General features: G+C 37.0%; 1 protein-coding gene across 1 annotated transcript in view; it reads right to left on the bottom strand.

The window, feature by feature from the left end:
• Nucleotides 1-369: 369 nt before the first annotated feature.
• Nucleotides 370-22,661, bottom strand: part of pcsk2 (proprotein convertase subtilisin/kexin type 2) — a 45,514-nt gene continuing 23,222 nt past the window's right edge. The window contains exons 7-12 of the mRNA XM_065249689.2: nt 19,219-19,307; nt 16,757-16,932; nt 12,543-12,758; nt 9,906-10,006; nt 6,730-6,957; nt 370-1,497 (exon numbers count right to left, since the gene is read on the bottom strand). Coding sequence (XP_065105761.1) covers nt 1,008-1,497; nt 6,730-6,957; nt 9,906-10,006; nt 12,543-12,758; nt 16,757-16,932; nt 19,219-19,307 — 1,300 coding nt within the window. The 3' untranslated portion in view covers nt 370-1,007. The remainder of the gene's footprint in view (nt 1,498-6,729; nt 6,958-9,905; nt 10,007-12,542; nt 12,759-16,756; nt 16,933-19,218; nt 19,308-22,661) is intronic.

The following is a 22,661-nucleotide window of genomic DNA, read 5'->3' as shown; positions in this document are numbered from 1 at the left end:
ATTAAGAATGAGGAAACAAATGCGTTTGAGGCTCACAATATGTCATATACTCTTATTATTAATCTATGCCTACATTAATACAGTTTTATTGTTATATTCTTTTTGCTGCTGTACTATTAAAGCAAGCCATGAGTAAAATCACTGAAACACACAACTTCTAATAGTTCATTTATACCAAGTAACCCAAAGAACATAATTTAGAGATACATATAAAAAAAGAGACGACAGAATAAAGAATAAATAACTCTGTAATCTCATCTTCAAAGTCTTTATAATAGGAACCTAAACTAAGTGTATAAAGCTCAAAACCACTGCGTCCCACGTTTCCCAACCCAATGGGGAAAATTATTGTCCAAATCACTCAAGTGCTTTAACAAACAGATAAATAGATTTATTATATATAGTGAATGCTCTGAAATATGCTTTGTTTGGCCATAAACAGTAAAATGGCACATCGCTTCATTTGATAAAAACAAAATCATCTCACAAAAAGTAAAACAGGAAGAAATAGCACTGCTTTGAGTTTCAAGTTACTAAACTAAAAAGAGTCACACAAACTGATTACAGTCACAAACTGTACAGCAGAGGCGAAAGACAGCGAGTTAGGCAAGAACATATTAAAGTATATAGATATATTTGCTTTATATACATTTCTGTAAAGAGTAAAAAAGGAACATCAAATGAAGGATGTGATATTTTCAGGGTGGGACCTACAGCATTTGGACACTCGAGTCACATTTAAAGATGTTTTAGTGTCATGTGAAATGTCCAAATAAAGCCATACTTTGCATGTTTCTGTCTACTTTTAATCCAAGCTGATGTTTATGTTAATTCCTCTCAAAATGCAAGTCCATTTAATGCCATTTGGACATTGTTAGGTGTCGGGGTCACTGTACCATTTCGAAAATTCATACATTTATCAAATATTCACACAAAGAAAAGATGATCAAGCAGAAAGGAATATATGCTAATACAGAGAGAGATCGGGTCAGATATCATGCACGTGGCTAGTTGCTTTTACTCAGAAGGCTTTTTAAGCTCCTCTCCACCGCTTCATCTAATTCCTCCTCCAGCTCTTCTTTTTTGGACATGGCTAGTTTGGACTGGTAGTCCCTCACCACCTGCTCTATGTAAGGTGCGCTTTGGGTTCCATGCAGCATGAGGGTCCATTCTTTCAACACACCGTTCTGTGGATTCTCTCCCTGGAAACCCACCTCCAGGAGCCAGGTGCCACGAGGATCCTCGCCCCACGTATGGGTGGTCATAAAGGGCCATTTGTCGAATCCCACTTTGGCGTCATCATCCCGGGGTCTGCGGCTCAACAGGATGGACTTGGTGCCCATGGGTGACGTCATGTTGATGTTGAGGTCTCCGCGGCGACTGGCGTTAACGGTGACGACGGCCTGCACGTGCTCTAGATAGCGTACGAAGTTGTCCTTTCCCTGGCAGGCATCGGTTGTGATTGTGAGCACCAGTTTATTGCCTGACTGTATTTTGCTGAAAAGAGAAATCATACCATTAATAATAGGATAAATCCAAAGAAAAGAGACAAAAAACTGCTTGTGACCGATGATTGAAAGTTGGCTTATATTGATACTGTACACACACACAACAGATGGGATTTTTTATCAGGTGCATGACACGTCCACTGCTGATGTATCTATCTTTGGCACCGTGCTTAAAGGGTTTGATATGGAAAATCATAGAGGACCCTTAGGCAAGCTCTTTACTAAGAAAAACATTATGTTCATCCATAGAAAAGACAATGTGTAGTGTATTTTACTGGAAAGCTTGTCATAGCTATTAACAGTCCCACATATGTAAAGGCAGAACTGTGCAGAAATATCCACAAAATTGACACCCATTATTTAAAAAGAAGCTACATACTTTCTCATACATTATGTAATATGAAATATGTCAAAAATGAAAATATGAGCAAGAAACAACGTGCAGTGGGATTTGATTGTATCTATTGGGATTTGATTGCATGGTAACGAATGTGAATTTTAACAGACCTGATTCAGGTATGAATAGATCTCAACACACAATGGCGGTTATTCAGCTGGCACAAAACCTCAGGAAGTACGTATTTTTAATTTTAGCCAATCACAAATTTTTTGTCTTTTAAAGCATCTACCAGTAGGGACTAATGCTGCGTTCCAGAGCCCATCCAAACCAGTGGGATGTGGGACTTATCCTACCTCCAACTAGGAAAAGTGCACTGGAATGCCTGTCGAAGTGGAACCTCCTACCGGCGAACTCAGTCCGACTTCAACAAAATAAGTCAGAGGACAATAGCGGCGCCCATAAAGTCTCGCGTCGTGAGAGGAAAACTTCAAGGAATAGACTATAAATTGTACTTCTCTGCTTGTAGGGATGTTTTAGACACTGTAATTTTAACACAACTTGTTTTTTTTTAAATTCTGGCGTGAAATTATGTCGTTATTATCTGTTAGCATGAAGATATGGTAAAAGTATACCAAGTTACTTAGCGACATGCAGTGCTTTTAAATAATGGCTCCAGAACACTTTGTTTAGATGTTTAAGTTGATGTTTTACTGTAGTGTGAACTGCACAGTTCGGACCAACGTTTAAAAGTCATGTAGTAGGTACGAGCCTTAAGAAGACCGTTTGGTCGTCCATGTTTTCTGTTTACATTCCACTTCAAATGCCTGGAACGCTTTAAAGTAGGAGCTAGGACATTTCAGGAAGGATAAGTCCCACTGGTTTGGATGGGCTCTGGAACGCAGCATAACTGGACCTTGATTATCAGGGGGATGCTTAAGATTAAAATCAGTAATATTCATTGGCGAATCCAGGGGCCTCATTTATAAAGTTTGCGTTTTATATATATATATATATATATAAACTGCCTTTGACGTGTAAATGTGCTGAGTGCCACGTCAGGGTCTGAGCAGACGTACGCACTTTTGCTTGTCCGATTGCTGTAGGTTTTTGGAAAATAAACCATTCTTGCTGTTCAAAAACGATTTAAACATTGACAGGTGCGTCAATGACATTAATCAGGCATGGTTTAAAGGCAGAAATCTGCAACTGTTCAACTGTGCACAGTTTCAATCTCATTTGCAATTTATAAGTGAGGCGTTCACACATTTCTACGCCTACATTCGTTTTATGAATTACATGTGCATGCTTTTGAGAAATGATTGTACGATTAAATTAAGGACGTTTTCTGTGCAGCATTTTATAAATGATGCTCAAGGAGTGTGGATTAAAAAATCTTTATTTTTTATTTTTTATTATGAATCTCTACATAAAGTATTATCAAAAGCACTGCTAAAAACAACCACAACAGTTTGTAGACTTTGCGTCTGGCTATTAGATCTGTTTAATACGTTCATGTACACAGTGACATTTAGAAAATTATTATTAATGCTGTGACAGTAACGTATAAACAAGCCCAAATCTGTCACTCACTCTCTCTCTCTGACCATAATGGATAGATGCCTGTGAGAGACAAATGCATTTTTTCAACAACTACAGAAATGTCAAATGAATAATACCCAAAATTAGCATTTGAACAAAAAGCGGCAAGGGCACTAAGCTTGTGTTTGTGGATTGAAAATGACCTTAAATAGCCTCAAAACAAGCAGTTAAACTCAACAATGGAAAGAAATGACTATATGTTCCTCTATTTTAATAGTGCACCATCCTGATGCCAACAATTGGGTGAGGCAGTTGATGGGTTTTATGGGCAGATTTGTTGTCATACGAGCACAAAGGCTCAGTGCTGCTGACGGTCTGTTTGGTGTTGCTGTGATGATAACAGTAGAGGACTGGAGTGAGTGGATGTAATGGCATTATCAGACGTTGGTCTCCCAGGCTGACCCATTACAGCACTTAGATTAGTGCCTCTGTTTGTGTCTTTCACAGGCTCGAGTTTCCCAGGAAACTGCTTTATAGATGCATTCAAGGGCCAAGTCATAGGTGTGGATGAGTTTAAAGCGGTTGAAGGCCAGACAACGGTTACTAAAAACATCATGGAAAATATTAGAGGAAATCTACAAATGATTGCAAAGGCAGTGTGATTGTTAAAATCTTTATTAAAGAAAAGTATCACGTATTGTATGAAGCTAAATAGGTACGTTTTACCAATTTTTATTTGAATATTATTTCCTGAATTGGCAGTGGTGTTTCACTTGCTACCCTATATCCCCAAAAAAGAGCTTTGCTTTAACATTTGTTTAAAATGTTCAAAAATGTTCACAAATGAAAATATTGTCTAGTCAGCCCAACACTGCTGTTGTTGTTATTATTATTATTGCATTACACAGCAGAGGTTGAGTTTCTGATGTCAGGATTTGAGATAAACTGTAGCCAACATTTAACACAAAAACCACATAAACTGGGATCATAAACTGGGATCTGAAATCAGTGGAAACTATGAAAAGAAGCAGTTACAAGGTACAACATCTGACCTTGTGAAAGTGAGAGTGAAATACTTTTATTGACTGACTAGATAGCAAGCAGGTACTGTAGTTACATAGAGAAGATATTTTCTTTGTAATTACTGCTCATCTGTGTGTCATTTGTCGTCTGTAAACAGTGTTTATCTCTGAATAGTTGGCGTGGGTTCTGCTCAATGACAGTCGATCAATGAGCTGCAGACGTACTGTACGGATATTGGGATCAGCTAAGCACTCAGTTTCAACATTTCCAGTTCATAAGAAATATTTTCAATCAAAATGTAGCAAACAAATCATTTATTGTAAATACTTCTTATGTAATACTTATTGAAAGATTTTTTTAAATAATATTATATACCCATTTATCTGCCATGTTGTCTGTCATCTATATCAGTGTTTCCCAACCCTGGTCCTCGGGCACACCCTCCCAGAAAGTTTTAGATGTCTCCTTATTTAACACACCTGATTTAACTCATCAGCTTGTTAGGGACACATGTTTACCATTTTGGAAGGAGGCTGATGAGTCGATTCAGGTGTATAAATATTGCATGGCCATTGAGAGCATTACTAAAAGTGCTATGAATATAACAGTACAGTTGACAGCTATTTATACAGATAATGTCATTCATGTAGATATTATGGAAGATTTGCAATAATACCATGTACAGTTTTATCTTATGTCTCTACTGTTTGTTCTACATGATGTGTTTTCTGTAAATCGCTTTGCACAAGTGCAAACCTGTAAAAAAAAAACGCTATAAAAATACATTTAAACTGCACTGAAAACTTGTTTCATTGGATGTGTAGTGATCGTTTAAAAATGTACTATTTTCTATACATTTTGCAAAGTATACACTGTAAAAAAAATCCGTAGAAATTGCAGCTGGGTTGCCGGTAATTTACCGTAGATTTAAATTTATGTTATTTACTGGCAACATTTTGTTCAAAGTTGAATGAACATTTAACATTTACAAGTCTTTGTCTTTACAAAGTAAAACTAAAAAAACAGCATCAAGCAAAACGTTCTGGGAAACAAAATCTCAAGCAAAAAACAGAAAAAGGTTGATGATGATTTTTGATTCCCAGAATGCTTTGCATGAGGCTGTTATTGTATAGTTTTATTCTGTAAAGATAAAGACTTTTTTTAATTTATTTAACTTTGAACAAACTCTTGCCAGTAAATAACATAAATTTAAATCTACGGTAAATTACCGGCAACCCAGCTGCAATAACATTGTAATTTCTACGGATTTTTTTTACAGTATAGCTTTATTGTGTCTTTTTCTACAGTATTTTAAAAAATTAGCACACTCTTTATATAAATGATAGCAGTAGCATATTTATATTTTAAAAGCTGAATATGAAGAAGTGCACAACAGGAATGCGACTGAACATTCAGTTCCAATGAAAAGGCATCACTGAATCTTGTAATAGCCTAGACAGTGTAGTACATTCGAGGAACTGCAAGGAAATCAATTAAAAGCACATATTTCTCTGCCTATACTGACACTCGCCACATTATTTTCTGCAGTTTAGTTCCATGCACGCTTGGAGGAATTCATTAGCTGGAATGGATGTTGCCCTTATCACACAGTAAACGCTCTGCATGCGTCTCCTCATTACAATTCACTAACATCTCTCCTATCTACAGTACTGCTGCTTCATTGTTATTCTCACCTTTGCTAGAACTCCCATGAACTGTGTGGTATATGAAAGAGCTGACACTGTCACTAGGGCTTTGACAAGTACACAAATATGAACACACACATACACAGACAAACATTCAGTCCCTTCACACCACTGAAACGCTAATTGCGGCGGTTGCCATAGCGTGATACTGTACTGTATATCCAGCAGCGAGTGGGTGAGAGAGAACTAATAATAGAAGAGGAGAGTCAGGGGGGCTGAGACGTGAAATGTGCCATCACATTTTGAAGCAAGTCTTTAAACAGATGAATAGAAGATGTTAGAATTATTCTCACTAATGTTTTGGACAGGGGCGGACTGGGACTAAAAAGTGGCCCTCGAATTTCTCACTCATGCTGGCTCATTGATTCACAGGCTAGTTTTAACACGAATCAGAAAAATAAATGCTAAATCTAAGGAAGTCACACTCATTATAAAACCGTCTATACTCACAACACGGCAATACTAATTTAAATCTAGTAAAAGAATCCAGTAGCAATCTAAGAGGTAGGATTTTATGAGATGAAAGTGTCTGACCTACTACCCTATGTAGATGTCCTGTGGACACACAAAGCTTATGTCATTTTCAAAATCTCCCACTTATATTTGTACTTACTGTGTCTCCTGCACGGATCCGGCCACACAGTGGAAGCGTTCTGGAACGCTCTTCCATTCGCGGGCGAGTTTCACCATCCCTCCAGCATCTAACACACCATAACCAAACAGATGATTGAACTCCAGACCCACGCCATTTCTTCTCCACTGGTGAACCTCGTCGTGCAGTTTATTCCTCTTAGACGTGAGCACAGTCAGGTGTTGCAGGTCTCTCCAGGTCAGGTTTGGACTGCAGGCACACACAAACATTTCAAATGCAGAAAATAAAGTCAAGCCTAGGGAAAAAAATCACTTTAACATGGATGACTGTTATTAGAATAGCTGTTGTCCTACACTGGAATCACTCAAGCCTCTTTAATGCCAGTAGTTATCGTATCAATTTAAAAGACATTTGCTGGGTTGAGTCAGTGAATTCCTGGAACACAGCACGAGAACAACAAAACCCTTATGGCTGTGTATGGCTTCTTGAAGCTCTTATGATCAAGATGAAGAGCTATTTGCAGTAAGCGGATGTGTTCTCTGTATGACCAAACTGTTTTATTACGCTATGAGTCCTTTTACTGTATATTATGGTAAATACAATCGTTTACAAAAAATTATGTTTTTCTGTTTGAGACCACATTGCTCAATTCTGATTGGTTGAGATACATTCGAACCCATGTACATCAATGACACTCAACAAGGTTTTAAGTAGCGATGTTTCAAATTTCCAAAGCAATCTTTCCCACTTATAACTCCCACCAATTAAAAAAAGACATAAAACATTGTGGGAAACACATCACACACCCACCTCCAAATCTACATTTATGAACCTAGTATCTCCATCAGTTGACACAATACTCAGTAGAGACCATAGCCTGTAAAAATCGATGGACGTAGTGTCCGTGAAACCATTCCCGCCTAGCTAGAAATGTCTTAATAAGGTATTACGATCATTTTATGCATCTGTGCAAAGTTTCGCGGAAGGATAAAAATGTTAATTTAAAACAAACGTGCCAATAAAATGTTTCAAATTCATATTCATGTCCAGTTTTTTTTCTTATGTGGCAAGTAGCCGTGTAATAAGCGGGATAATGTAGAGGCAGCCGGTAGTTATTGGGAAATAAGCCCCTTCAGTGCGTCGGGTCCTGATCACACTGTCGGGGCTTATTTCCCAATAACTACCGGCTGCCTCTACATTATCCCTTACATGTTAGCCATCTCCTTTGTATATCCAATTTTTTCAAACCACCGACTGACTTGACATTGGCATTTATCAATTAACTTGATTAATCACACAGGTGCATTTAGATCAAATATTTAATTAGCCTAACCAGGGCTAGTCAACTGGCCGCCAGCGGGCCGAAATGCAGCCCTCCAATTATCTTTATCCAGCCTGTCGGTCATCCTTGTCTGATTTAAAATCAGCGTGGTTACTTTAAGCCGCCTTTCCACTTTACCTGACAAATGATAATGATGGCCTATAAAGAGAGTGGGAAATGGGCTGGGTGCCAACCATCTATCTGCGGGTGTGAAATTTTCCGATCCAATTAAAGCTTTGGGGGCATTCAATAAACTTGTGCGACTACACCGCATTTGACGCACTGACCAGAAGTGATGTATTTCAGTGTGTCTAAATAATAGTGAATTAAGTATAAATACATTCGTAGATTAAAGGCTCTTGCGCTGGAATGAGCTTTTCTCCGATGTTGACAAGGATTTATGAATAAAATGAAATTTCATTATTGACAGTCGTGTCTGAATATAGTGTACAATGAAATGGCAGTTTAGCCTATATATATTTAAAATATTAAAAAAAGAAAACAAGAAGTGCAATTTTAGTCATTTTGAGAAGAATGGCTTTTAAAGGGGATGAGAGATGAGACTCACATTGGTTTATTAAACGTTACGCCAAAACACACCAATTACTCATTACGAGAATAGGAGCAACCCTTTTAGACTGTGTGCCAGGCGCATAAACCATTTCCCATTGTTAAACTAGCAGTAGTGGATTTGGATACGCCTTAAGTGCACTTGCATCATGCGCTTTAGACCATGCACTTAGATCGTTAAAATAGGGCCTACAGACTTAGCATCAGGATGGGTTCCAGTGATAAGAGAGAGCTTTACTTCCTGGTTTCTTTAAAACAACCTTATGAAAGCATACCTGGGCTTGTATTGGTAAAGTACTGTATGAGTGGGTGCTTCTGCAGGGGTAGGGAGGGGGGACATTCCACCTCGGGCACAGTTTGGTTGGGTTAGGTATGATATAAGTGCAACCTAAAGAATCTTAACTAGCAGATTCAGGCCAAACATGATTTATTTCCTGGCATCCAGTGTAAGTCAGGGTAATTGTTGGCTTGAACCAAAAGTGTTTTTCAATTATTATCTATATGACCCAATGTCGCAATCCGTCACCTTCATGGCAGTTTAATTAATCTTCAACAGCTGACAGTATGTTAATATGAAGTGCGTCATTCAGAAATCACCACTGATAAGCCTTTCTTATCAAAGCTGTTAGCACTGTTGGTGTCAGTCAGTGTTCACCCTTAAAAATAAAAACTTACAAACATCTTCTTTTGTCTTGCTGTATGATTGCATAAAGAAAATTCATGGACATCTTGTGTGTATGTGTGTGTGTGTGCGTGCGTGCGGGAGTGTGTGTGGTATGTAAATGTCTCCGTAAACCACATATGCCAACGCAAATGTGTGTTTGAGTGGTGTGAACAAAACTATGTGAGATATTTGCTACCGCTTAGGATGTTTTATAGTTTATAAAAACCGAAACCCTATCCATCTGCAACAGTAAACCCCCTCAGTGTTGCAGATGGACAAGATTTCGGTTTTTATAAACTAATTTAACCAAACTGTGCAGTGACACAGTTTAGTACACAATTTAATTTCTGTTACAGTACATCAAAGCTACTTTGTGATTGTGTAAAGCTAAAAAATATGTCAAGATATTTTCTTAAAACAAGACTCCCAAAAGAGACATCAATCAAAGATAAAGCGAGAGGTGTGCTTGTGATGCTCTGACACAAACCTTACAAGACATAACATACGGCTTTAACTACAGGTCTGGTCTAGTGGCACTGAAATCCCTTCTTGAGCTTTCGAGCTGCCATATTGTTAAATAAATCTTTACTAGAGGCTCACTATTCATCCGCGCTATTGTGTGGAAAACACAAGTGTACGTACTTGGCCTCCAATGCCAAAGCAAAGACGCCAGCAGCCTCGGGTGCAGCAGCAGATGTGCCTGAATGACGCAGTGTGCAGTTTCCATACAGATCTGTGGTGGCCTACAGAGACAGGAGACAAAAAACAAACAAATCCTAAATTAAACATCACTACTCTTACTGACATACTAAATTAGATGCAAACCTCTTGTTTCCTTTAGCAAATACCAGGTGACTATAGAGTATTAATCTATATTTTATCAGCACCGATAACGATAACTATCGTTCATCAGCAAAAATTCCGACCAATAGTTTTTTCCAGTTGTGTTTGGGAACTGGGAAAACATTGGGAAAGCTCTGCTACTGCCCTTGCATTACAAAGTAGTATAGCGCCCTGTACTGGCGAAACTAAAACACCATTAAGGTCTCGTGCTGGTTTTGACATGTGATGTCATCCTACACAATGCAGGAGTCAGGTGCGTAGCATTGCACATGGATGTAAAACCACGTAAAAAGGTACAGTACACTACAGTACACATTCTCATATACAGGTATATAATTTGTTATAGATAATACGTATATAATGTAGATGCTGCATTAGTTTTATATGTTTCCCAACAAGGCTGAGAGGATGTTAACTTTAATAGGCAACCTTAAGTGTAGAAAAAACACACAAATATGAAGCAATGTGCACATGTCTTTATTGTTGCTGCCTTTTGCCTTATTTAATACCACGTTAATCACGTTTGTATTGTTTGTGATAGGCTATATAATAAATATTTAAAGCATCCAATTAGAGAACGTCATTTAGCCTTCATGCAGCCGAGATAAAATTACAAACAGTAAAGGTCTGGTTTCAGCTCATTTTATCATCATTGAAATACATAATTTGTTATTTTGATTCAATTAATGTGCTTTTAAGGCATTATGAGAAATCACAGGACTCGACAGTGCGATCATTTTTTGTCATAGGGTTGGGCAACGTCTTTTTCATACAAACTGCGAGCTGCAGAGATACGCAGTTTCATTATTTATTTAGTCAGGCCAGTCTGATCTGTACAGTGTGAGGTTTTATGATCGCTGTACACAGCACAGTATAGGCAACCAGACATAGCAAGCTGTAGTTTTATGATAAAAAAATCTTGTTAATCTATTTTTTATCTACTTTATCTTTTCAGTATGACTTACCTATGAACATGTTATTATATACACAACATAAACCTGAAATATCAGATGATGATAATAGTCAACATTTAAAGGCATACATTTAGATTAAACTTTCATAATGTGGACCAAAGTTGAAGAACATTTCATTTTCAATGGATAAACCTCTGACATACAGTTTATGGTTTATTCAAATCAAGTTTTATTAGGTCAGGTTAGGTGTTAATTCAGATTTGTATCCATGACTGACAGCAGTGGATGAAGTTTAAATGAAGTTAATCAAACGTTATATGTCATCTTCATTTAAGCACTTTAATTGTTCAGCAAGTATAATAACGATATTATTGTTCCCTAAATCCCTGCACTGCTGTTTTAATAGTAAAATATCATCATTAATAATTTTTGCATAGCCTAAAGTTAATACTTATTTAGCTTTCAGCATACATACACGGTCTGTCCACCTGCCTTTCCCTCAAAATACAAGATAAAGATACCTGGGGTCTCATTTATAAAAGGTGCGTAGAATCCTTACTTGAAGTCTACGTACACACAAAAGCCAAAAATGTCATGAGCCAAAAAATATTAAGACTTACAAAACAAATCAATGTCCCCTTTATAAATCACAGATCACCTGCAAGTGTGCATACATGAATCATCCTCAGATCCCACCCTTTAAGGCCATTCTCCCATCAAGTTTGTTTTTATAGATCACAGCCTTTGCGTGGGAACTGGCACGCTTTATAAATGAGGCCCCTGGATCCCAACTGTAAAATGGTTTTGTAAATGAAACGTTCAACAATGATTTTAATCTATTGACCGTTACAATGTGTGTCCTTCATCAATGTCATTTTGAACTAAAAGCACATTAACATGATATCATAACTATGGATACTGGATAATATCATCATGTTATTGATTATTATTTGAAACACAGACACAAATAATGTTTGACATACATCAAGATTAGACAAAAAGACAAAGAAGACCTGAAGTCCCTCTCCCAAAGGATTCTGATTGACGATTGGTTGTTTTGACTGGGAGGTGGGACTACAGCTGCCATTCTGATGGATGCAATCTCCCCCATTCATATCAATGCCAGTGGCGCAGCTTGTTAATATTAAATATCTTTGTTTTCGGCTCAACTCAGGTGAAACGTTTGCAGATTTATTTGGGTTTAATGGTACAGATCAGATGGATCACTCTGACAGCAGTCTTCATCTCAGATGCTGTCTTTCAGACTGAATATACGTTCTCAGAAAATTGAACGCTTCCCTCCATTTCCATTCTCAAGACATTCATCAGTCACAAAATGAATGAAACCATCAACTTCATCTTCCTTTATAACTGTCATACTCTGTATTATTATGCTGTGGAATTAATCCCTCTCAGATCAAACTCAATCATGCATTTACATAGTGAATGTTGTGTTTATGAATTGAAACAAAACTTTAGAAATCACAAAAGTGCAAAAGCACAGTTAAACATGCGCACTCACCACGCCAGCTTCAGGGTTTCGTTTACGTCCGTTGCTGAAGGTGGAGGCGAGCGTGGACGAGCAGCTCTCGTCATAAAGTGCAGTGCGTCCATCATTGATGGCCGAGTTAATAGAGATGGTCCACATGCTGGAGGCGTAACCATCACAGTTACAGTCGTCATAGCTACCGCCATCTCCGGAGGCCCACACATAGATGCTTCCCTTTCCACCTCGGCCCTGTTTGGCACACAAAGCGATGCATGTAAGAATTGCGCTCGTGGTAACCACATCTCTTCAAGCCTTCATGATATCGGCTTTTAAAAGCTTTCGAATATTTGCTCCGTTTATCATACAGATTATGCTCACACTTCGGCATTTACAAATAAGTCATTTCAGAGAAGCTTTCAAAGAAAACACGCTCCTTTCTGAACGTCGATGATTCAGCCAGTGGCATTGTGTTTAAGACTCTCCTTTGAACATATAATTTGATGCTTTTAGGTGCCAGGAGCGATCTTTAGTCTTTGTATTTTATAATGTCGGGGACCTGACGGGGAAATCTGTGCAGTGCAATTGTGGATGCTTGATTATGGTTATTTTTATAGTACATGGTAATTTTCTATCCTTACACATCAAGAAGAGATTATGGTTTTACAGGGACCCAGACCACCAGCCTCTCTGGAGAAAACAAATAAGAAAATAAGGCCTTATGATATCTTGAAATTGCAACCTTACATTCAAAATTTTCTCAACTTTTCATTTTATTTCTCATAGCTTAGGGTTTTTTTATCAGAATAAAGTCCTGAATATATTGTGTATTTAATACAGACAACACTGGGGGTTGGCTAATTATTATGTAAGTGTTTTGTCTTGTGTTCTGTTTTGTTTTGTGTTTAGGGCTTTTATTTTGATATCCTGTTCTGTTCTGTCTTTTATTTTGAAATCTTGTCATAGCACACTTCACTTTGTACTTCTTGTTTGTCCATATAAAACTGGTTTAATCTGATCATCTCACTGCAAAGTATTGCCAGAGTAACTACTGCCTTACCGAGCGTAATTTAGTCAAGTCGTGTTCCTGTTCATAGTCTGTTTTGGATTTCTATTCTTGTTTTGGATGTTCTGGATTTTGACCCATTGCCTGTTTTTTGGATTACTCTTTTGGATTGCCCTTTGTATTTGTTTGCCTGCCCTTTTGGAAATTTATTTAATAAAACCTCCATGCACATTGATTCATCTCTCTCGCTTTGTGTAAGCGGCCCACGTTACATTATAAATGATACTTCTAATTTCTTTATTTAGATCACATCTATATTTATACATATTCAAGTATTGTTGGTTAATATCACTATAACGTTGCATTTCCATTCTTCTGGACACTGTTAAATTAGTTTACAAAATTATATCATCAGATAGTTACTGTGTCGATCAGATAGTTATAGATTTCTAAAGATATAACCATCTTAGCCTTAATGTAGTCAGCTGCTTTGTCTTAGTAACTTTAACTTCTTTCTATCATGGACCCAGTACCACATATGAGATACTGTTTGAAAGCTTATCTCTCTACTTTCTGCAGATATGCATCACTTTGAGATATGTTTTACTGTAAGAAAGTTATTTACACTTAATTTATACTATCACCCCCCCCCTCAGTTTTTTATATGATTTAATATTCACATATTTCATATTTTTCAAGTATGACAAACATGGGCAAGTCTTATATCAAATGAAAGCTCTCATTCTCAGGAATAAGGCTACATCGTTATTTTTGTTTTATTATTATCACTTATTCAACAATCCTCGAATGAATAATAAGGTAAAAAATGGTCTTTTGTAAACATATGGGAAACTTGAGTGTGAACTGCCTCAGATAGCACAGATAGCCACAAATGCTACACCATCTTTTATTTTAGGTCCTACTCTAAACAATGAGTCCATTCACAGCATTTTCTTTGGTTGTGTGCATAATTAATCCCTTGCTATTTATTATATGTGCAAAACAAAAAATTAATATTTATATGAAAAATGTATTTTCACACCCTTGAGTAAAATAAGAATATCTTTTGAATGCGACATGATAAAGAGTTCATTCTTTTTTTGGGTGTTTACTGTCTGCTGCTGGTAACAACCAGAACTGTCTGCAGTCTGCTAAAGCATCCAGAACCAGAGTTATACACTATCAAAGACAGTGTTTACAACATAAAAAAGACAATTTGGTGTTTCATCATATGAAAAACAACATAAATAACAAAATTTGTCACAAAAAGCAGCTTTTTATGTAACTTCAAAGGGTTTTCTGCAAAATGATATAAAGATATTGCATTTATTCCACTGTATGTGGTTATGGGAGCACTTCAAATATTTTTAGGCGGAAATTGTATACAAAAAGGGTATTATTCCTCCCATCAGTTGGAGTAAAATAACTTTTGCATAGATTATGATAGAGAAAAAATTCATTTTTCCTCTGTAAGCTGGCAATAACTGGAATCAAACAAAACTGTCTGCAGGTTTCGTTACCACTCAGGGCCAGAGTTATACACTTTTAAATACAGACTTTAGAAAAAAAACATCAAAAAGCGCCTATTTATTTTTGTGTTTATTAGAGGACTGACAACACATACAACCATGTTGAGGACTTTTAACAGTGTTTTCTGTAAAATGATACCAAACTTTTGTATGTGCACCTCTGCATGTGGGAATGGGAAGCTTTTGAAATTGGGTAGGCCAAATCCAGGCGGAAATCCCCAAAATAGCCTCAGAGTGTAAGAAGTTAATAACAGCTTACAAGGATTAGCTTGAATGCATAAAACATTCTAAAGGGTTAACTGCATTAAAGTTCATCAAATCAACAACAAAAACTCTCATCATCCATCAAATCAAATATAGCATAGTATCAAATCTCATTGTTTCTTGTGTGTCTCATGTTTTATGATTTCTTGATGTGTCACAAAAGATGAAGAACCAGTGAGTTATACATTTTATTAATGTTTTTTCATTATTGATTTGTGCAGTGAATGTGTGATTTCATTTTTTAAAGTCAAGAAGTTTAATATGAACCTTTCTCCTATTGTTTGTTTCACATTGCATTGTACAGACCTAAAGTAACAAGATATTTTTAAATAGACGTTTATGTTCAGCTAAAGATAAAAAATCATATACATATGATAACTCACAATACTGCGTGTTTTATTAAGCATTAAAGTAAATAATAATCTAAAGACACTGTATTAAATCCATCAGTCAGATTTAATTAAAATGTCTCTTGAAAAGTCATAAAAGTCATGCAGGTAAACAATCTATGTAATGTGCCACACAACTTGTATTAAACATTTCTGTGAGTGAGGACAACACCATCCACAACAAACTTTACTGCAGTTACTGTAAGCCTAACAAGACTAAAACATTTTTGTCATATTATTAGTATTGACTCTGTGTCCCACATATACATAAATGAAGGATATGAGAAGTGTTTGTCAATTGACCCTGAGGATGATTATACAGGACTCAATATGTCAGCCTCACCCCTCACAATAATACCTGAGGGACAGAGACGGTCTTCACCCGTCCTCTCTGAATTGAATTAGAAAGGGCTTTTTTTTAAATACACAAAGACTTTGAGCACTCTCATGAATCCGGATCAGCAGATAAACACTTGCCATGATTTATTCTCATTAGTCACGGAGAGGGATATGCAACTAAACGACACATTTAGCATCAAGTGATTGGATTTTGCACGGTTGACATACAGTACTGTATGTTAGAAACTCCAAAGGTATGGGTTGGAAATGTTGAGTTAAAATAGAATAAAAGAAAATGTACATACACTGGAAACACTTGGCCTAGTACATAACAAAAACTTGCCAATGCATCACTAATAAAACACAGTGATTAATGGTAACATACAGCACCTGCTACTTATGATAATGCAAATGCAAAGCAGCTCTGATATATAGAAAACCTATATTTTTTACTTTACATTTCTAGTCTTTTGTAACTGCAGCATTGTTCGTCACCGGTTGGCTGCTGTTAAAGTTGATCTAAATTGGCACAAATACCAGGAGGACTCTGAACCCCAAGTTTTTCATTCGAATGAGCCATCTGTTCTGATTTTTTTCTCATACCACAACAGGTGTTTCATTTGACTAAAATCAAGAGCACTCGTGAAGGAACTGATTTTACAACGCCAAGCCTGTAATGTCTGTAGACAGAACTAAGGAGACTTTCTGGTCTCATTATCTTACCTTATTGACCCCATCTGCCATTGCCTGCAGGGTGAGCTCACGGGGGCCGTCCACTGTTTTGCCATCATCGGTTGGGCCCCAGCTGGCGCTGTAGATGTCAATGACCTGCGGCATGTGGCTGATGGAAGAAGCTTCGATGATGTCTGTCATGAAGGGCTGGTCCAACATACGAATCCCTGCAACAAGATTGACATAAAACTCCACTCGTTCTATCATTTTTCAGCCTTTGCAATTGAAGCTGAGAGATCAAAAACGTTTTTCCCAACCCATTCTTATTAATTGCATATAGACCATTTCAAAAGATGTAAACAACACTTGTCCAGAAGCACTTCCTGTTTCAGTTTTTAACACTAGATAAACGTTGGGATAAAATACAACCAACAGAACATACAGAACTAAATCAAAAAGTCAAAGAAACATCTTAAAGATAATGATATATGTAAAATAAAATAAAAAACAGTCACAAACTGAAACAGGAAGTGTTTCTGGACCAGTGTTGTTTACATCTTTTGAAATAGCGCATACACCAAAGTCCAATTTTGCATGCATATGAAACGCCAGTCCTTCCCGTGCACTTAATACCATGCATCTTTCGGGTTATTTAACAGTATGAATATATGTAAAAAAATCTATTTTTAATTTTTTGTTTTTTTATAAAGCTGTCAGTAAATCTTGCCCCTTAAATCTAATGCATAAATGCCAAAGTTGAATGGCAGCATTCATTAGATCAAGATGCACATGTGTCCCCTCAAGATTTGATGGGTTTACAAGTTTTAAAAACCCAGACAGGCTAGAGATTACGTATATTTATATATACAAATTCATTTCATCCTTTTGTAAATGACTAAAAGTAAACAGAAGACATTTACAGTCTCATTTTTCTTTTGTGGCCTTTTGAAAAGCAAAACAAATCATCAAGTGTTCGGCAGGGCAGAAATGATGGTTTTATTGATGCTGATGTTGTGCTGGATAGGGTGGTTATCAATTCAGCTTTTATTGCTTAGGCTGAGAAACAAGGACAAGTCATTTATCATTGATACTGACAGCACATTACAACAACAAACAATAAGACAGAAATATCTTGCATATTAGACACCTGATAACATCCTACCACAGTAAAAGATACACCTCTTCTATTCTAACATGAGCGGCATGCTAATCATGGTTCCTACGGGGTTTGGAAAGTATGGAATTTGATTAGATGTACTGTAATTTCCAGGTCTGGAAAAGTATGGAAAAATATTTATGTTTCCAGACTATTGTCCCTATTTCATTTTCTAAATATAAAATTAAGATTTTTTAAGTGTATATACACTCTGAAAAATATTGGGCTGCTTTTAACCCAGGGCCGGGTAACTATTGGACAGAACACATTTCTGGGTTAAAATGACCCAAATAAAGGGTTGTTTTTGCCCACCTGCTGGGTTGTTTCAAACTCGTTTTTGGCAGGGAAGCGTTTTCTCTTGATTGATGAGATATCTTGTCAATGGCGGCGAAAGAGTTAAACAGCCTGTCAAAACGGCTCACCGCGGAAGTCATGAACCGGAAAGCTCAAAGATGGCAGCGCCCGCATTTACGTAAAGAAACAAGTGGATACAATCGTTTTTTCGTGCCGTTTTGCCCTCAAACCCAATTAATCCTCAAACCCAACTTGAGAAAGCAAGTTGGGTTTGAGGATAAAAATAAGTCAATGGTGAAGTTCCTAAAGGAATAGTACCCCCAAAATGAAAATTTGTCATATATTCAACCCAATGTCTTTTAAAACCATAAGACTTCATTATATTAACAAAAAATTATATCTTTTAAAAAAATGATGGATTTCATTCCCTTTATTAAAGGACTACTGTAGTTCACCCCAAAATGAAAATGTCTTAATCAATTGCTCACCTCATTGCCATCCAAGATATCCATGTCTTCCTATCTTCAGTGAAAAATACATTTTAGTTGGTTGCCATCTTGGATGGCATTGGGGTGAGTAAATGATTATGACATCTTTATTTTTCTTTAATTGAATTGTACGAGCAACAATAGCTACAATTTTCAAATTTACAAATTTAACATGATAGCCTAAATAGAGGTTTTGACTCCAACACTAAAATGCGTTGTCCCAAATCCACCCATCTCTGTGTTATCATTGAAACAACTCATTTTATGTTACTTTAAACACAACTAGTGTTATATTTTAACACAAAATCAACACAAAATGACACATAATGTATTAATATTACACATAATGTGTTAAAAGCTTAATGCACAAAGATGTGTAAAAAATGTACACATCCTTTCTAAGAGTGTTGTTAGCAGTTGAAGTTTAAAACAATTTATCTGACCAAGATAAATTTGGTCGGAAAAATCTTTAGGGTAGTCTGAAAATTTGAGATTTTTGAAATGAAAATTGTGTAGGAACCCTGGCTAGAATGGTATTATGAAATCATCACTTCAAAAACTGATCAGAAATGTACCTGCCACTTTGGAGTTGTAGGCCACACCCACCCCACAGATGTTGTTGTTGGACACTGCAGACACCTCTCCAGCACATCTAGTTCCATGACTGAAAACAACGCATTCATTAAAACATTTCACGTGGGTTAATATTGTATATATTTATCACAATGTAGTTTTGATTTTCCACCATGATTGCATATAGAGACCAGAGATGTCAAGGTCTAAAGAACACACACATAAACAACACACATGCCTGGGTCTCAATTACACATAAAACAGATACATTAATGATCTCCCCCCACTCAAATAATAACCTACAACACAAGACACCCTGCTAAAATGATCTGAATACAGAAAGTCGACAGGACAAGCCCTTGCACAATGTGTCCCTCCTCCCATCCGCTCATACGGACACTGTTTCTATTTATATATAAACCTCTGATTATACTGTAAGACTGCAGCACACAGATGATATTACTGCAGTACGCTCTCACAGCGGGAAAAGAAGACAGAATGTGTGACAACTTGCCTCTTTGGTAGGCTTGCCAATCTTTACAGAGCTTTGTACGATGGCCACATTCTGTGCACGAATCTCTGCTATAAAAAGCTACTGTATACACCTAAGCCAAGAGACCAGCCATGCTGTTATGGATTTTTGCCTCACTGACTGTATATCGCTTCTGGCTCGAATAAGAGCTAGTCAACAAAGTCAAACTTGTTTTTATAGATGATGTGTATAACGTAAAATACTTGGTTCTCTTATAATATAGACCAGTATGTTTACATGGTTAATAAGGGTGTTAGTCGGACAGTTCATTGCGATGCGATACATTATCGATTATCTCCCGCCCAGCGAATGGTGATATTTACAGAAAATCAACCATTTCTTCAAACAATTACATTTTGATCCGATACAATTAATATATCGATACTTACATATTGTGTGCAGCATTTTATAATAACTCATGGATGCAACCAAAATATAACATGAACGTTTATTAAACTCTTCAAAAAATGCACTCTGTCCCAATTGGGACAAAAAAAACTTTTTTAAATAAAGAAACATAAATAAGAAGGGAAAAAATGTCACATAAAATCAAGCTTATGATGGCAACAGTCAATGTCTTTAGTGTTTTAGCTGGTGTGGGGAAAGATTTTCTGCAAATCTGTTTGTCCAATCCATTTTCCGAATCTAAAATATTTTCAAAAACACAATAGCAGTCACAACGTCTTCTGCCTTTTTCGCAGTGTTTTCCATGCTACAACCACTTTGTTGCTGCATTGCATTCACTTGCTCACAAAAAATAAACAAAAATGCGCGCTTTGGCGGAAATGCGTAGATGGACGTTACGTCAAGAAATGAGGACGCGGAGAGTGTCAAAATAAAGGTACCTCATATTGATATTTTATGTGTGGCATCGATGCATCGTAACGTTAGAATTTTAACCGATGCATCAATCCATATCGATGTATTGTTAAACTTCTAATGGTTACAACTGTGAGTATGCCATATCCTTTTAGAATGTAAACACTGTATCTCTGTGGCACCCCAGAACCCCACAATGAGCCCAAAACAACAGCACTCGATTTATGGGTCGCTTTCATGTCAGTCAGGAATCTCCTGCATTGCCCGGACACTGCATCTGGCTTTTCTCCTCTCTTCCCTTTAATCTTGAGTAGATTTTTATTTTTCCTAGTCTACGTGAATCGCTCAGAAAGAAGATCAGGGTGGAGGCAACCATGAATACACATTGAATCAATACAGCATCATACGTCACCCCTAACGGTAATAAGGATTGAAACACTATATACACCACTAGCTGTAGCCTGGTCGGTAAAGCATAGTGCTTACACATACACACACACACACACACACACACACAAAGGTTGTGAGTTCAATTCCCAATGCTTGCACATAATGATAAAATATACACTCTTAATGCGCTGGATAAAAGCACCTGCCAAATGCATTAATGAAATGATGGGCATTATTTGACTCTTAATCTTCACCTCTGGTTGTTTTTCGGTCAGACCCCTGCTGTTCTGTGTATAAGAGCGTATAAGAGAGGGCTCAGCGTGCTGTGTGTTAATGCAGCTGGGCTAAGAGCCCAGTGAGAGATGACTTAATGGGGCTGCGTGTAAGGAAAATCAATACTGAGTGGCAAGCAGTCCTTCATCTAACCACTGCTAGCAAACACGCTTTCAGCTCCATAAACTGACTGCTTGCTAAAAATAAAATCTTATATCACGCTCCTTTTCTATTATGTTAATGATGTGTATCATAATGTCTGCTCATTATAGAAAGCATTTAAATGTACTATGACAATGGCCATTTTTATTGGATGAAATTTCACAAACTGTTGCAAACATATGTTATGTTATTATTATATAAAAAACACATACTGAATGACCATAAACGCACAAGCATTGTGTTAAACGCTTGGGTCAAAAGTGAAACCGTTTCTACAGTATGTGCAAGATTGAAACATTGATCTGTGCCTGTAAATGTAAATTACATTTTGCTTTGTGTCACAGTTTATATTCCATCTTATTAAAACAACTGAGACACATTACCCTCTGTATTTGAGCATTACTTCAAGTTTACACTATTATGTTATTTGTAAAATATAAATGGTTTAGCAAAATCTTTAAGCACTCAAATCTGTAGCAAAGCACACACTATCATATATGCCTTATTCAGTCCGCCGTCATGTTAATTTCCAAACCGACACTGTGAGGGATGGACGTCCACTTTGAACCTATTGTTTTCTATCAGGATGCTGGTCATTCGGCCATTAAAACACAGAAAATACATTTTACAAATGTATACAGCACAAAGAACCTCAGAAAACGTGGATTGTTAAACTGAGAAGGGACATATGAGCTAATGTGAGATGAGAATAGTGCATTGTGTACATAATATTTGTTTTGGATATTAGCTTGTTGGCTAATAGCTAATTAGTTTTCTTTAAAACACCAATATAGGGCAACAATACAATATATTATGACAACAACTAAGTATACATCTTCAGTTTGTATAGAGATCATAGTATATCCCATCCATGCTGAAAAAACCAGCATACCAGCATATGTTGTGTTTTGGTGCTGGTTTGCTAGTGAACATAGGGTGGCCATTCGTGCCGGTTCCGCCGGACACATCCCGAACATGTTTTCCGGTGTGTTCTCCGGAAGTCGCGTTGGTCGACCGCATACGTCTTCAAGGTTTAATATTTTGGGTTCAATTTCAGAAAAGCAACCATTACATTTCAAGGTAAGAATGAAACTACAATGATTCCCTGCTGAAAAAACCAGCATCAAACCAGCATGGACCAGCATGGGAATTATGCTGGTCTATGCTGGTTTAGCTGGTGGTCACCAGCATACCAGCACCAAAACACAACATATGCTGGTATGACCAGCATGGGATGCTGGTGCTAATGCTGGTTTAGCTGATGCTAAT

The sequence above is a fragment of the Paramisgurnus dabryanus genome, chromosome 20, assembly GCF_030506205.2.
Source record: "Paramisgurnus dabryanus chromosome 20, PD_genome_1.1, whole genome shotgun sequence".
Lineage (NCBI taxonomy): Eukaryota > Metazoa > Chordata > Actinopteri > Cypriniformes > Cobitidae > Paramisgurnus > Paramisgurnus dabryanus.
This window is presented reverse-complemented; position numbering and strand designations above follow the sequence as displayed.